The 18,186-nt window shown below is 39.2% G+C and overlaps 1 protein-coding gene across 9 annotated transcripts in view; it reads right to left on the bottom strand.

Annotated features, from left to right (window-relative positions):
- The window catches only part of lama2 (laminin, alpha 2), a 294,429-nt gene that overhangs the window by 62,885 nt on the left and 213,358 nt on the right, over nt 1-18,186 (bottom strand). For all 9 annotated transcript variants that reach the window (XM_028440103.1, XM_028440104.1, XM_028440097.1 and 6 more), the window contains 4 exons: nt 14,965-15,107; nt 13,260-13,358; nt 8,805-8,916; nt 1,665-1,827 (listed from right to left, as the gene is read on the bottom strand). In XM_028440103.1, the coding sequence (XP_028295904.1) occupies nt 1,665-1,827; nt 8,805-8,916; nt 13,260-13,358; nt 14,965-15,107 (517 nt within the window). The remainder of the gene's footprint in view (nt 1-1,664; nt 1,828-8,804; nt 8,917-13,259; nt 13,359-14,964; nt 15,108-18,186) is intronic.

Here is an 18,186-nt window from a genome sequence, read left to right as displayed (position 1 = left end):
GACACCACTAAAGCAAACCCCTGTGACCCTGTACAGAAATCAGTCAGTCAGAAGATGAATACATCAGAACTAAGCTAAGGATTGGTTGAGATTTCTGTGTTTTAGCACAAACTCATTTCTTTTTAAATCTCTGTTTAGCTGAGCCCATCCCTTTGTTTCAGAGTGAAATGCAAAGAACTACCTGGATACTTATGTGGCGTAAACTCACAAATTCCCAGAGATTATCAGCGTTAATCATCACCACTACATAACAGAGCAGCTCCAATATAAAAATATGACTTATGTTTTCCTCTCTGTCACTACAGTTGAGATCTCCCCAGGCTTAAGTCAAGTAATCAACCACAGTCTGACAGAAGTCGATCAGCGACTCCCTATATTTGTTTCACCCTCCCTCTGCGGCTTTCCCTGTCGTTGCATGTTCTTTGTCTCGTTGTGTTTCTTTCCCGACGGTGATCCTTTTAATTATCTCATTGACCTTGTCAACATTTACAGCTGTCAGAGAGACAAAGGAAGTAAATGGGGGTTGGAGGGATGAAAATAACCGTGTACTGATTCCATCAAATGCCATGACAGACAGAAACAGAGGCAGTGAGCAATCAGTCATCTTTGGTTTGTAAGTTGTTAGGCTGGTGTCGTGCGTCAAGTGTCAATAACCAAAGGAAACAAAAGAAAGAACCCATTAAAGCACAGTTAGGGAGGAGTCCATAATTCAAAGTGATGAAATACAACAATTAAAATGACTTTACAGTAATAGTTGATTAACTTATTCTGTCACTTGTGCTTTGATGAGGAAAAAATCCACACAAACTAGAAGATTTGGACAAATGTAAACACCAAATGTCCCTGAACATGATGGCTGTAAACAAACTGGGCTATGGAACATGTGGATGTCCCATTCAAAATGTACATTTTCACTGAGTCAAGTGGCAATTTTTCAAAATAAAATATTCTGAACACTCATAATAAAATACTAAATAATACTAGTAAAATATATAATTATTTAATTTGTTTTTGCTTTCTTTGTGGACGGGGACCATAAGGTTGATGACCCAGTAGTTGTCCGTGGCCAATTTATTGGGGACAACTGGTGTAATCCATAAAATCTTTAATGTACCTTTTCAGACCTTTTTTGAGCTGAAAGCATTTCCTGCTAAAACCAATGGATACATTTTCTGTTTGTATTCAGTCAAAGTAGGTTTCTTTAAAAGTCATTTTGAGGTACTTTTTACTCTTTCCTTTTTGTGTTTTACATGTTTTCTGTCCTTTAATTAACAGCTGATCTCCTAGGGAGAATTATGTGGATTCACAAAGGTAAATATAAATACAAGTTATTAAATCAAATTGCTTTAAAATGTGAATATTTTTGATTAATCTGCTTAACGGTAATTAAAACCAAAGCCAGTTGAGAACCATAACAATAGAAACTCCTCTGGAGCTGAAATCAGCCATGCAGGTAAACTAATATGGGATTTGTTGTAAATAACATTTCCAGGATCCTGGAAAAGAGCCAACACATACTTCACTTGTAGCCAACCGTTTTTCTGAGCATATGTTCACTCTGTTCATTAAAATATCAGCATCCTTTCCCTGTGTGTACTCTAATACCAAAGTTTGTGTGAAAAAGTCTGATGTGTGTGTGTGTGTGTGTGTGTGTTGCTACATACTCCTTTTCTTCCTCTGCAATGCTTTTCTTTGGTTCCAGCTGACGTTTCCTCATCTCAGCCAGCATGGCCTGGATCTCCCTTGTCATCTCGCTCAGGCTTTTGTCTGGAGCTCCATCTTTCCGCGAGAGAGTCTGGTTCAGCTCGGCAGCCTTCGATTGGAGCTCTGCACAGAGGGAGTTCTGTGAGGATACTTGCTCAAGTGCAGTTACCAGAGCAAACAAAGAGAAACTTCTACTAATGCTTCGATATTGTCTTTGGGGAAAAAGTCAAACTTTTTAAATGCACTCAAATAGTTTATGATACCAAATGCTACAGAGCTCTAAACATGTTGACTTAACTTTACAAGCTGTAGAAGAAACATCAACATCCCTCGCCAAAAAAAAAAAAAAAACGGAACAAGGGCAATAACTGCGCTTCTCATTTTCGAACTCCATCAAGGTATTGATACCCTGAAGCCACACACCGAATTTGGTTATCCTATCGTAAACAGTGTCTGAGAAAAACTGTCCCCTTTAACTCGGACGGTACTCAAACCTATATCCCCTTTCCACACTTTGTGGCGGCAGATAAAAAATACCACTACACAAAAAGTCTGCTAGCTTCAAGCTAATGTCTATGAGAAAACCCATGTATATGCTCATGCTAACATTTACCGTGATCGGCAGTGATTTATATAACACACAGTTTATGCTTAACTTTCACAAACACAGTCTTAGGAGTGTTATCAAACAGTACATTTAAACACACTCACAAGCATATGTTTTTTCAAGCCAAAAATTCAAGAACTTCGCTAGTAGAAACCAGTAGGCCATGGGCTTTCATGATGGCGACTTCCGACCACTACGTCAACAGTGTAGGTCAAAACACACAAACTCACCCAGAGTAAAGAAAAATGGAACAAGGGCAATAACTCCAGAAAAAATCATTGCGCACTTCTCATTTTGGAACTCCATCAAGGTATTGATAACCTTGTCTGCAAGATGGATTCTCCTGGTGTTCACAAATGCCAGAATCCATCTTGTGCTGCATAAGTGAACCAAACCGGTTTGAACCAATCATGAGGCAGTGTTGTGGTTTAAGGCGGGATATCTGGGTGTGACGAAGGCAGAAGCGTTGAAGCAAAACTGGCGTATGCGCAGTTGTGGGTAGAGGAACTAGCTGGGCCACCGCTATTAGCATAGCTCCAAATCAAAACAGAAAGATGTCGACGTAGGAGGATAAACGTGTGGAAGCTGCTATAAACTCAGTTTTAGAAGAATCCAACATTTCCTTAGAGAAAGAGCAACAGCGAAAGGTGCTTTGTGCATTTTTGGACCGTAAAGACGGCAAAGCGGAGCCTTGTTGTTGTTGTAGCCATAGCAGCGTCTCTGCTGTATGATTGGCTAAAACAAATTATGGTGGACAGGTGCTTCGCCCAATCAGCTTCAAGCATTCTGTTCATGTCCTTCCCTAGTTCCGAAAGGATTCGCCAGGTTAAGGTATTGATGCCACACACCAAATTTTGTTATCCTGTCTTAAACAGTTTCTGAGAAAAGCGGCCCCCTGTAACTCGACGGATGGAAGCACAAATGGATGGATGGAGCCCAAACCTTTATCCCTCTTACACTTTGCGTTGGGGGATAAAAATCAATGGAAGCAACACAAACTGTGCTGTAAGCAGAAGTACTAACCTCTACACCAACATTGTAAATAATTTAACAATATGAGAGAACGTGTTGAAATCAACACCTTTTCTGACGCGGCTAGTCAACAGAAAAAATTATAACAAGAGCAGTCAGAGTGCAAACCTCCAAATCTCCTCTTTGCCAGATATTGGCAGTTATCTGGATCAGTGATCCTGATCATGGTACAATGATCATTCACACTTTATAGGCTTGGAAGAAATGTTTATCCCCATTAATATCAATACAATATAGGTTCAAATGTATCGGCACCCCCAATTTTTCTTGTAGATTGGCAATTAAATGTGAAATCTGGATCTGATCCGGATGAAACTCTGGGGAGAAATTGAGGAACCAGCCCAACTTAAATGCGTCAAATTTCATAAAGATCATTCAATTACGAACCAATATATGAAATCTAGAATTTTGGCCAATGATGGGAGCAATTTTTTTGTTTTTTGGAATTGATCCTGAATCAGTATATTGATCTGGGTACTCTCCAAAACATAATGGAAACTTTCATGGTGAAAGGTCAATCTTTGGTTAAAAAGTTGGTCAAAATCAATTTGGTACCTTTGATATAATTCTTCTGGCAAAACAAATAAACGCTGGTGAAAATATTATCTCTTTGGTGGAGCTAATAATTTGGAAACTAGCTGCTAGGAAGCCAACAGGTTCTATTGATGACTGTCTTCTGTTCAAGGTGTAGAGTTATTTTTAAAAAATATTTAATTGAAGATCCTGGACTTTTACCAAGGTAACAAGTAACGTGTCGTCACAAGTTGTGGGAGTAACTTTGGGAGCAAAATATGCGTCACCCAAAGAGCTTTACATCAACAATTATCCATTCAGACTGCAGCACAACAGGTCATATACAGCAGTCATAACCACTAGATATTATTAATTGTCCCACACTGGGACGCAATGGAATCTGAATTAAGGCAATGCTACCATTCAGCACACACCAGCTATACTCTGAACATTCCCAAAGTCAATTCATACATTCACATTCACAAAAGGTTTCTCGCAATTTTTTTCTTGCCCAAGGACAAAATGTCAATAATTGGGATGAAGCAGAATTTCTTGGTTGATATTAAACCTGCTCTACCTTCCAAGCTCCTGCATTATATATTAAAACAGTGGAAGGATTCAAAGAAAGCCATTCCATTGGTTGCCATAACAGAGTATTTTAAGATCTATGTACATCCAGTAAACAGACTTTAGAACCAGGAATGATAGTGAAGCCGTCTCAGTACTCGCTCAGTCTTTGCAAAGCTTATTATCTCAAACAGCAAGTCCAAAATCACATAACTGGGTTTTTTGTCTCCTCTACACACAGGCTCACGCTGAGACTAAAACACAGACTCACAAACACTCCTTTTGAGTCCAATTCAAAGCCAGTGTGTTGTGCAGACTCCATATTTGTCCTTTCATCAAATTAAAGGCGATGCAATCTCAATCCAATCAGTGATGAAACTGCACCAAACCTCCAGGGGTTACTTGAATAATACTTAAAATGCTGCAACTTAATGAGAAGTTTGTGTCAGTCAGGGGCGTAAAGAGTGTGTGTGTGTGAGTGTTTAGATTGCGTTGTGTGTCAGCAGTGATTTTGCTTTGCATTTTGCTCTCATTTCAGATGTAAACACAAAATGATTAAAGCAAGTTAAAACTTAGATAATGCGCGCGCGTGTGTGTGTGTGTGTGTGTGTGTGTTACTTTGGCAACGTGGTATTTTCTCTCATTTAAAATGTAAACATGATCAGATCTGAGACCGAAGAAATGCCATCATGCTAATGAACAGCTGTGCTGGATGTGTGTATCTGTGCGCATGTTGTATTGCTCAGTGTGTGTGCGTGCGTGAGCCTGTAAGAGTGTGTCACAGCTATATAATTACATAGTGGGATTTAAAAGCCAATTAAACACTTAAAACGTGGATGGAATCAAATTACAGTATCTAGCAAACACGGCCATGCATACAGGGCAGCGTGTGACCATATATACACCATTTTCTTGCTTTATAATTTAAGTGTGTGAGAGTGCGTGTGCACAAATGCCCTAATGTGGAACCTGAAGGGTGTTGGTGTATTTGATGTGCTAATATATATTTTGTGTATTAGTGCGATAGCCACTAATTAAGTCTGTAATAGCTACTCTCGATCATCCTGTGAGCCCAGCACTCTCTCTGAAACACACACACACACACACACACACACACACACACACACACACACACACACACACACACACACACACACACACACACACACACACACACACACACACACACACACACACACACACACACACACACACACACACACACAGTGTAAACTTAGAGTTGCTTTACTTTTTCAAATAACTTTCTTTTCTATCTGAAACTCTTTGAATACACAACTTTACAAACTAACCTGTTTACTGTAAAAATTCAGAAAAAACCAAACAATCCTGCATAACAAAGAGCTCGAAATTATTGTTAGCATTATTAAATCTCAAAAAGTTATTTTAGAGGTGGAAAACTGCACTCTGCTCTAATACATTGTATCTGATATAATGCTGATAAATGCCTGATGAGTAGGAGTAAATCGTCTGGTTTTATGTAAAAAAAAAAAAAAAACGTAGCTTTGGATTTAAAGTTGTAGTGATTTATTCTCCAGGTGTACAATTAGATGTGCAAATCATAACGCACGCACTAGCACAAAAGCTAAAGCTTTAAAGCTTCTAACAAATACAGTTAATACCTACAGTATGTGCTACATACAGATGCAGCGGATGAAGCTTAAGTGTAGTGAATTTTAATTGCGAGCTTTATCAAAAGTTTATATATAATAGAGGTTTAGTCAAGGTTTCTTTTTTAAAAAATCTTGTAGCGCAGACAGGAGGACGACACCCAGCTCGTCCTATCAGCCCATCACCCTCCTCACCCACCGCAAAGAAAAAAGAATCTGAATTTTTACTCTATTTGCTTGACTTGCATATATCGTTTTAATGATGGGTTATGATATACAGTACTAACCCCTTTTTAGTAGCTGTATCACATCACCTTCCATAACTTGAGTTAGTGTAGTTGTCACGGTCTTAGTCTCTCACATGGGCAGCAGGGGTTCAAATACCTCTAGTAATAAATATAATCTAATTAAAATTAACTTCAGGTACCCTTTAAAGAACAGCACAGCTTCACTACAAGCACACTGCTCTTTTTTTTTGGAGCAGAATTTATTTCTCTCTGCTGAGTCAGCATAGGTTTTGGTTTTTAATCAAGTTTTCGTCACAGGTGGATCTAATTCTAATGTGTAAAACTGTTTCTAAATGTAACTCCTTACCTTTCCATTATTATAAAAGTGAATATATTTAGAACAAATATGTTGCAAGTTAAACTGCTGACAACAGGGGTGTCAAACATACGGCCTGCGGGCCGGAAACGGCACGGCAGGTAAATATGCCACTTGCCAGCTATGAAAAATAATAAAATTAATGAATGAATTAAACTGTCTTTATTTGACCAGTTTCTGTGAGAGTGGGGTGTGTCTCAGTGTTTGTATGACTAGTGATTGAGCGACCGTGGCTCAGGTGGTAGTGGGTCGTCTTCTGATCGAGAGGTTGGAGGTTCGATCCCAGTACCTGACTATGTGTCGAAGTGTCCTTGGGCAAGACACTGAACCCTAAGTTGCTCCCAGTGGTCGACTAGCACCTTGCATGGCAGTTCTGTCCCACTGGTGTGTGAATGTGAGAGTGATTGGGTGAATGAGCTGATATGTAAAGCGCTTTGAGACTGCTTCAGTGTGGTGATAAAGCGCTATATAAAATCAAGTCCATTTACCAAATCAAGTCCATTTTAACATTAACTAGTCAATCAGCCTCCTATTGTTTCTAGCTAATGCTAATTCAACTTCCTCAAATGTCAGTGCACATAAGCATACTGACATTTGGGGAAGTTAAATTTGAGGCAGATGGACTTCTCTGTCTGCTGCACAAACATTAAATAATGTAGAAAATAAAAGGTTTTTAAACAACAACTTTTATAACTAATATTATTTTTTCTCCCTCATTTAATGTGGGTGCTCCATCAGGTCCTGTAACTTAGCTCTGATCAGTGCATGCAAAATAGACGGATTTGGACAGAAACTGTCCTATTGATCTACTATTGATCTGAGTTAATACAGCTACACAGTCTGTCAATCAGTCTGCATTCTTTGAAGATGAACTACTGACCATCATCCAGCGCAGGTCTGATGATGTGTCACGCACACTCTCATATGTCACCATCAGTAATCATGTGTAAATTACACATCTGATCTGCTGATTCTTGCCTGACATCAATATGACTCGAGACTTCGACGGTCATAACATGGACTGAAAGGAGCTCAGTGAGTTCAAGGCGATATCGATCTATGGTCATATCCAACTCTGCGCACAGCGACCCTCTTTTTCTCTCTGTCTACATTTACGGCAGCGATGATGTCTGTGTGTGTGTTTGCACCTCCTTCTCAGTCGCGGTATTTTCTGTTAATAGAACTATCTCCGCAAACCCCTGCATTCATTTATTTGCAATTCCTCCTCCCATATTTTTACCCCCCCGGGAGATCCGCCTACTATGCATATTCATCAGAGGGAAATGCGCTAAATGGAATGAGGGCACATTTGGATGCACAGAGGTGGCGCACGCCTGATTCCCTGGGCTTTGTACTCCTTATTAGCGCGTGGAGTGATGTTTGCACACGTTTTAACGCCACTAAACTTTTTGTGAATTCTCCCCTCAATAACAACTATTCTTGTGCAATGTCCCTGTTTCCAGTGATTCTATTGGTTCTATCAGAGTCACATGGTTAAAAAGTGCAAACTCACAAAACCCCCTGAGTTAAAAGCTTCATTATCTAGGTGTGTAACTCTTTTCTGTCAGTGTTAGCGAGGGTACAACATACTGGATGTGGCTTCATTGTTCAGGCAGATCGTTGCAGCAGCAGCTGGCACTGGGTGCTAGCAGCTGGCTGCTAGCCCGTCTGCCTTTGAGCTACAGCATGGCTTTTTTTTTCCATTAGTGAGCTAACAAGGCGATAGCAGGATGTCTGCGAGGTGCCAATTTAAAGATGCTTTAATATCAATATTTGCTGAACATGGTTAATAGCACAAAAGAGGGTATCGTTGAAGTGTGCGTTTGTTGAATAATGATTGTATATGGTTATCAACAATGTGACTGTAGAACTTGGGTATGATGCATCATAATTCAAATGAATTATCTTATTTTTCATGTAACTCAATGTATCTTCTTAATTAATTTGGGTTTTTCTCTCTGACATTTTCATATTCTCATATTAATGCTCTATACCTTTAATTTCCTGCTGGAATATGATATTACATTTAATGAAATGTAAGTAATGCAATGAACTCTAATGCCAGAGGAAACTAATGAAACAGCAGACAGATAAATCCCTAAATCCCAGGAGGCACGATGTGGAGGAGATGTGGTGTTGGTCTCCATTACCTTTGGCTCCCAGCAGCGTATCTCTGATGAACTGCTCTAGCTCCTCGGCTCCTTTATGAATCCTGTCTGCATCATCCTCAACCTGCTCTCCATCTGCAGAGACCTTAGTGACCTGGATACACACACACAGAAACAATAAAATACTAAACATGTAGGACATAAGTAATCATAGTATTGGCTTCTATCTAACAATGGAGGGCTGAGGATGAGAGCTTTGAAAGACAAAAGGATAGAAAAACCGAGAAAGTGAGCAGACTGAGATGAGTAAATGATGGATGACCTCCTGACACGAACAACAACACAGATGAAAACACGCCCTCACACACACGGGACCAAAAATATAATAAATGGATGTTTTCTTGACAGACATACGAAAACACACTTTCTACACATAAGGTCAACGTAACACACACACAGTATTTCTCTCTCTGTCTGTAAGTGTGATATTGATATCTGACATCGCAGTAGATTCTCAGGTGTGATCAGGAAGTTTGCTTGTATTGGAGTGTGTGTCTGTGTGCGTGAGTGTGTGTGTGTGGTACATAGTATTACTGTACAAAAGTCAAAACTTAAAAGGGTGAAGCTTGACAGCATTAATGAGTGGGTTATTTACTTGCCACTTGGCAGGCGTGCACCATCCAACTCCAAATGTGTTTGTCCATGTTGCCCTCTAACTGTCGACTCTCACACTCACACATGCAGCAGGAAAGTAATGTTTTACATTTGAAACACTTAACACACAACTCAATGTTTCAAAAAAAAATCCACTGAGTGACACAGACGCACTGACCAACCGAGGTTACAAACCTATACAATAAAGTGCCTTGATAATGGGCAGAGCTCCTGGAGAAGTTAAAACACACCCAGTCTATACTATAAAAGCTCCAAAGAAGAATCTATGCTATGTTAAAGCTGTGGTATGTAGAATGCTCTCTGCTCCTTTTTGAAACCAAAACCCAACCACCTTTACTGACTTTTTTCTCCTAAGAGACTAGTGACAAATGTATGGACTTTATCTTGTGTTAGTGGAGATCTTTCTGGTGTTTCAGAGACTCTGACATGAATATACGTATCATTCTGTAGTTACTGTCCAAAGCAGCGGCTGCTGTCGTCGGCTCGTCCCCTCCAGAGAGCACACACAGTCGGCTGTAATTTTGGCTGCCTGCCGCTCTGAGCAGACTGACAACCACCACTCCGCATCCAGAATGCTAAAAAAAATTCACCTTGAATAAGCTTCTCATACGAGATTTATCCCGTCTGTTCTCACTCTCTCCAGTGTGTGTGTGGGTCGGACCGTGCACAGTCACAGGGATCAATGAGGACACAAAGTGGTCCGTTCCTCCTCAGTAATTGTGCCTCTTAAACTGTTGCTTCTCCCCCTCGGTCTGCCTTTTTCCACTTGATTTGCTGTGTACCTGTTGTGTCTAATGCTGTTATGGATACTTCTGCTTAGACGTCCGTCATTACAGTTTTACTACCGATGGATACCAATCAGAACACTTTGGATTACAATATGCTCAAAAATTATGGATTTTTGACCAAATGATGCCAAAAAAAATTACATATTGCAGCTTTAACTATATACACAATACTCATATACATATACCTCTATATTCACAATTCTTTCATTCTAACCTACTCACCACAGATTGCAGAGTCCACAGTTGATAGTTTATAGGAGTGGCGGGGCTAACAGTGCTGTAAGAAGTCAACAAAAAGTCACCATTCTCAGCCAATAGCAAAATTCAATTGTAATAGCCAGGTTTCAACCCATAGAGGGCAGTCACTGACAATTTTATCATAAAATGTGTTAAAATTAAATATTTTACTAAAATGTCAAATGTTGGACAAAGATCAAACAACAACACTACTTTATGAAGCTGTAAGAACTGTAAGGATGATTATCAAAGTTATGCAGACGACAACTATATCTATCACTGAACCCAGATGACTATGGTGTTGTGTGACTGCTATGAAAAGATAAACTGCTGGATGAGTGAAAACTTCCTTTAAATAAATCATGACAAGATGGAGGTGATTGTCTTTGGCAACAGGTAAAAAGTGTTGTCAGTGAGTATCTTGAGTCTCGATCTTTAAAAGCTAAAGACCAAGTCAAAAACCTTGGTGTTCTGATTGACTCAGATCTGACATTCAACAGTCAGATCAAATCTATCACAAAAACAGCTTCTACCACCTCAAGAACATCTCCAGAGTGAAAGATTTAATGACTCAGAAAGAGCATCAAACAGCTACAGCTGGTTCAGAACGCTGCAGCTCGGGTCTTAACCAGAACAAAGAGGTTAGAACACATTAGTCCAGTTTTAAAGTCTTTACACTGGCTCCCAGTCAGCCTCAGAATAGACTTTAAAGTTCTGCTGCTGGTGTATAAATCTGTGAATGGGTTTGGTCCAGAATACATCAGTGAGATGTTAGTCAGGTATCTCTCAGATCTATGGGCACAGGTCAGATAGTGAAGCCCAAAGTTCACAGCAAACAAGGTGATGCTGCTTTTAGTTGTTATGCTGCAAAGAAGTGGAACAAACTGCCAGCAGAGCTGAAGTCAACGAGCGACTCAGTGAACATTTGTGATGGGCCATGAGAATACCAGGAACGTGTCGGCCAGGGGGCAAATAATATTTGAAAACGTTATGACCATTTGAATGTTGTCACTCTCTAATATACACAAGGGAGAACATGGTCCTCAAAGATCCTGAAGAGCAGGAGGCTGAGGGGACAGAAACAAAGGATGTGGATTTGCATTAACCCAACCCACAGCAATGCATGTCAATAGCTGTTTGAAGTTTACAAAGTTTAACCTTATTTGAAGCATGGAGTGCTTTCTTCATTATAACTTGTCCTTTTTCTCCCTTTCTCTCATATGACTTGTTCCTGGATTTGCCATGGCACATTACATTTTAAAATCCAAGTTAAAAGCAGCTTTTTTTCTACCACGTATGACTGAGAGGGTTTTCATTATATTGTTGATTTAATGTTTGTATTGTAGATTTGTAACCCTGTCTAATATTTTCTGTTGCATCTTTTAATCAAGTAGAGCACAGTGAATTGCTTTGTGCATGAAATTCTCTATATGAATACATTTGTCTTGCTTGGCATTGACAGTTTTCAACGCCATTATATTATAGTGGCAAAGTGTCAACATTTTAAAGAATAAGTGGATGTAGAGTTAAATATACAGTGTTATTAAAACCCAATGAAAACGGAAGAATGCATTGTGTAGGAATATGTCCCTCTAGTTAAGATGTTCTTGATAAAAACTAAAGCCTCTATTCTCCCATGCATAAGTCAGAAAAGCAGCACAGCAGAGCTGTTTTAGGCTGCGCGCTATTCTCCCCCTGTAAGTCAGTCACTGCAGCCCTCCATCCCCACTACGCACTCTGGGTGGAGCGGCCCTGAAATGTGGGCGTTCCCATTCAAATCTGGACTCATGCGCATTCTCCCGTCTGCTTAAGTTGTTTTCCTCTTACGTGCTTCTGAACCTGGAATAAGTGTAGCGCCCCGATAAGGTGAAACATTATGTTGCACCAGAAGTATGGACTTAGTTACATTTGAAACCACACGCACTCATAACGGTACAGAAGAGACTCCCAGAAAGAATCTAACCAAACTGATACTGTCACACTGTCACGGGGTGGGGTGGAGTCACACAAGCACGCCAAAGGATTGACCATCAGCATTTCTAATATGTTCACATTTACCAGTTGTAGACGCAATAAAATGTTACATTTAATAATATTCAATCTGTGCTACTGCCGTCCACTCCTTGTCCTGGAAGGGGGTGCGTCGTGGAGCTGATGTGTATGTGCCGCGGTGCGCGTGTCGGCTGCTGCAGCTCGGTAAATGAAACTCTGACAGACGTCAGGCGTTAATATGAGGGGAAAAAGAGATTTTAACTGTGGCTCAGACAGAAAAATGTGTCCAATCTTCACCCTGCAATTATCTGATCAAATCAACTTGTTACATTGTTTATCAATGAAGGCTTTTCAAATTAAAAGTGTGCTTCATCATTTTCACGGATTTTAATGACATTTACAAGTGTTGGGAAAACTCCATGTTCCGTGATTTCTAGACAACCCAAAAATAATGACATCATGGCCCAGTCCGCCTCCTTTGCTTCAGACCGCCTTCATTCACAGACAACGCACTTCTGATTGATTTACGTACAGTTGGCGTGTCAGGAACCTGGACCAGAGAATACGTGCAGGAGAGAGGCGCGTAACTGCAGGTGCGTAAAAAAGTGCTTAAGTCCAGACTGGAGAATAGGATCCTAAATGAACAGCATCCCTTTCAGTCTATCCAGTGTGTCCAGGCTTACTAGTGCTGTATATCATTGATTGCAGGCAGGAAAAAAGCATGAAAGAAAAACACCGATGGGAAGGAAGGCAGACAGTGACGGAGAGTCGGGTCAAAGAAAAAACATTCCTTTGGGGTTCATACCCTGCTGTGTAGCTGGTCCATCTCAACGACCAGTGATCCCAGATTAGAGTCAGCCAGTTGTAGTAATCTCTCAGGAGCTTTCTGAGGCGACAGCATGTGCTACAGGAGAAAAAAATAGAGAGATGAAGGAATTATGGAGAGAAATGTCTGACACATTTTGGCCCAGGGCGAGGCTTTTGAAACGCCTGGTGTAGAGCTGCAGAAAAGAATTTAATAAAAAATACAGATGGAATAAAAAGGTAAACATGAGTATTTATAGTTTTGTAATGGCAGGAATATATGAATAAACTTGGAGCTTGAAAGCAAACTCACAGTCGGTATTTTGATAATCAAATGAAACGAGCATTGATTTTGGAAGTGAATTCTGTGTGGTTTCTCCTTCCCTCAAAGGGATTTGGTTTACACCATGAATAAAAGAATGTCTTCTATGTCTTATGAACCAAGACGCAAAAGCAGAAAAATTCACTGACTGGAATACAAACATGTTTTAATGAAGACGTTTTTTTTTTTTTTTTTTACATATACAGTTAGTCTTGATATTTAAAGTATTTTCGTTTTGAAAATGTTTCGTCATCTTCAAGGATTTCTAAATAAAAAGTTTATAACTTAACAACTGTGGTGCTTATTTTGAGGATCTTTGGTCTCAAACTGGAGCCAAAAACTTGTTTTTATCATTGGAGAAAAAATTAGCAAACAACAAATATCATGTTGTAATAAAGCAGTTTAACCTCGGAGGAGATCACATCTAAATTGACCATTCACTAAGGTTATTTGATCTAATGTAAACTAGTATAATAGATAATAACACTGTATTGTAAATGTTATCAATAACAAACGTTTCAGGAACTGTAAGGTTTAACAAGCATTAATATAAAAACATCTCTATACGTTAAACCTCGTCTATAAACACAAATGTGCATCTATTCAACAAATATCAATGTAGCCACTACTATCTTTAATTATAGTTGGTTGACACGATAACTGTTTAATGTATCTGTGTTTTTATTTACAATTAACATGTATGAAGACAATTCAAAATAGAAAATCATTTTTCAATCTGATATGAATAAAGTTATGGGTCAAAGGATTTAAATGCATGATATTTAATATAATGGGCATCATCGGGTAAAGTTTGCATGAATATTATGATGAAAATAAATATAGAAATACTTTGAAATCTCATACAGGACTATAATATCATTAAAATTAGGCAGAAAATAAATGTTGATAGATTTAGAGTAATTTTAAAGATTATTTTCAAAACAGCAGTCATGGCCAGACAATGGCACCACATGATATTTTGACACTTTGAATTACAGAATAAATTACAGTAATAATTTAGTAAGAAACAATAAAAATAAATCAAAATGAGCACATATATACTAAGTTGATACATACAGTATTTAGGATCTTTTTATGCATTTTAACCTTTTTTAACAAAAAGAAATGCAGTTGGACATAATATTTAGGTGTCACGTCATTGACCCATATACTAAAGGAAAATGTGATGCTGTTAACCATTTAATTCCAATTTAATTACCTGTTTTAAGAATGTTCAAATACATGAAAGTGACATAAAAAGTTGCTCCCCCCTCCCAAAAAAACCCCCAAAACAAAACAAAAATACAAGTAAATTAAAGCTATAAGTTCAAGCAAATCAACTGCAAACAATGCTAGGAACTGTTTGAATGTTTGTTTTTTTTACCTTGAGTTCATCCGTCATGTTCTCGAAGCGATACAACACCTTATAGGGAGGTGGTAGGGGCGTGGTCAGAGTGACATCAGTGATGATGCGATACAAACGGTCCATGTCACTGATTAGCAGACCAGAGCATTCGTCATCACAGGCTGGAGACGTGAATAAAAACAGTCAGATATGAGCTGTGTGCATGTGTGTGCGCGTGCATGTGTGTGTGTGTTTTTAATGAACACACCTGACCATGCATTATCTTAATTTAATCCAGCAGAAAGGGTCAAAGCATTTCTTATGAGAGCGAGCACGCACGCACGCACGCACGCACGCACGCACGCACGCACGCACGCACGCACGCACGCACGCACGCACGCACGCACGCACGCACGCACGCACGCACACACACACACACACACACACACACACACACACACACACACACACACACACACACACACACACACACACACACACACACACACACACACACACACACACACACACACACACACACACGTGCACACGCCCACGTGCACACACCGGGGAATTCACTAACCAAGCGCACACACTTTCTGTTCACTGTGTGTCTGTGTGATTCTGTTTTTTCCTCCGCAGCCCAAGGCTGATTTATAGCACCAATTAAAAATTCTGACATGGGAAATCAAAGAGGAATTAAATAAAATACGAGGCGTTTCTGCTCTATCAATGTCTGACAAAACTCACAAACACACAAACCGAGCCGTGTGTTCACGCAAACACACAAACCCCGATCAACAGTTTCAAGAGAGTGCGAGTAAATAGCTGCTGATGAAAGGCGCTTCTCGCTGACTTGGGCTCCATGTGAAAACGTCTCGTACTACACAGGAACTAGTTGTGATGGCTTATAAAAGCCTCACCTTCATTACAGTCGGCTCTGGCTGTTTGCCCGTCTCCACCAACATTTGGCAAGAACTGAACGGGTTTCTCAACGTCTAAGGGTTTTTTTCAAAATGTTTGCTTGGCGAGGGTCTATGCGCGCTTATGGACGGGGCTTTGTTGGGATGATTCAGGCTTAGATTCAACAAACTTTGGAAATCTATTCATGAGGTTATTTTGATACCTACACAACAAGTTATTTGTCAAAAGAAAGCCATGGTTTCTTTTTGCCTACTTTGTTGTTGGTTTGGCCGAGATAATGGAATTTTCCTACCTCTGAATCGATTAGAATTAAATTAGCTCTATATTTTTAACATTAGAATAGAATACACTTTTATTGATTCAAAGAGGGGAAATTCACCTTTGCAGCAACACAATATAAGAGCAGACGTAAGAACAAAAATAAATACTAACATAGGATAATAGGGCAAAATGTGGGACATATAAAAATTATAATAAAAAAAAAACAGCAGCAGTGAAACAAAACTGTCATGGTTGAGAAAAAAACACTGGAAACACTTTCAAAATAAGGTCAAATTCTTGATTACAATAATAAAAATGTTGGTAAGGGACAAAGCTGAAGATGTGAGCAACAAATATGTCACATGTTGTTTAAACATTGGTCTCATTTTTCATAATAAAGATTATAAAACCATGTTTTGAAAATAATCATAGAAAGTAGACATAAATGCTCCTAAACACTTAAAGTAATTGTAGCTTAATCTGTTTATATAGTTTGTTTTTGGAGCACGGTAGGAAAGCTGAGAAAGTGCAGCTTTAGGAACCAATCAACTCTTTTCCAATGTACAGAGTGAACGTCTGATACACCCTGCTGAACCCCCCCAAAGCAATGAGCTGTGACGTTAGCTCACTATTTCAGATCTTATGAGGAAACTAAGACTCTAGGACACCCATTAAAGAATGCACATATCACTAAACTATGATTGTAATCAGCAAAATCCTCTACTTGTTTACACTATTATATATGTAGGTATTTATTTTTGTTTCTTACTGTCTGCTATTTAGTATTGTTTTGCTGCAACAATTGAATTTCCCTTCTTGGGATCAATAAAGGTATATTTTACTCCAGCGGGGCGCATACAACCTCATTTAATCGCAAAAGGGCGGGAGTAGAAAGAGTACAGATTTATTTACTTTTTTCTTGGGGGTGGAGGGGCGGGGGGTGTGTTTTGGTTTTGGGTAAATTAGTAATTTCAATATTTTTGCAATTAAGTTTGGATTTTTATGCTCAAAAAATGTCTAAAACGTCGCATATTAGTAACTTCAGGAGTCCTAAAACATTTTTTGAAATTTTTTTATGTAATGTAAGATATTTCTCCCTCTTTTTTTTTTTTTTTTTTTAATAAAAGACAGAGTTCTGACAAACAGTTTGTGATTAAAACTAAATTTAAGAATACTAACAAAATCCTCCCGACGGCCAAAGCGGAGGCTCTGGCGAGCAGTGTTCAGTTTAACACCTTTGTTCTACAACTCCTCTGTAAACTCAAACTTTAGAAATGATTGATTTATTGAGCGTCACTAATATACATTCTGGTTTTATCAAAAGACAAAATAACACTAAATAAAAACCGATGTAAATCTAGCCCATGCTTCGCTCATTCAAACCAGTGGACGGACGCTGTTGGACTGCTTGTGACCAGTAACGACCAGAGCGCCATCGCAGCTGAGCATGCAATCAGTGTTGAACAAGTGAGCTTCTTCCTGATGACTGCACTCTGTGTGGACCAGCAGAACCTGTGATTATAGAGGCCAGCGTTGTGATGTCCACGTGCATTGCAGCACTCGCACGGCCAATTTATGAACACACGCTTTGTGTCTGAACACATAAAGACCTGAGCAAGCAATTTCCTCACAGGTTTGACAGCAGCAATTTCACCCCATCCTCTGTCTTTTCTAGCTTGTTAGCCACACACACACACGCAAACGCACACTTACCTTTGGAAATGCTAATGGAACTGAATTGGCTTTGCCATTACACTGATATTACGTTTAAATTAGCTCCAAATGACATTGAAATTATTCTCTAAATGGCTTTAATCTGACTTCTGCCATGTCTTGTCTCCTATGGCAACATGAGGAGAAAAGGGTTGTGACTCGTCATTTGCATTTAACAAAAAATAAGAGAAAAAAAAAAAAAAGAAAAATATCACATCAGGAGACGACGTCAGTCAGGGTGTGTGTGAATACTTCAGGCATTGTGGATCTATTCTAATAACTACTGTGGATGTAGGGTAACCTTTGCCTATTTACATGATTATACTTAGGAACACTGATTGTTCAGTGCTCCAATGCTAAAAT

This window comes from Gouania willdenowi, chromosome 24, assembly GCF_900634775.1.
Source record: "Gouania willdenowi chromosome 24, fGouWil2.1, whole genome shotgun sequence".
Taxonomy (NCBI): domain Eukaryota; kingdom Metazoa; phylum Chordata; class Actinopteri; order Blenniiformes; family Gobiesocidae; genus Gouania; species Gouania willdenowi.
Note: the sequence above shows the minus strand (reverse complement) of the source record. Positions and strands in the feature narration are given on the sequence as shown.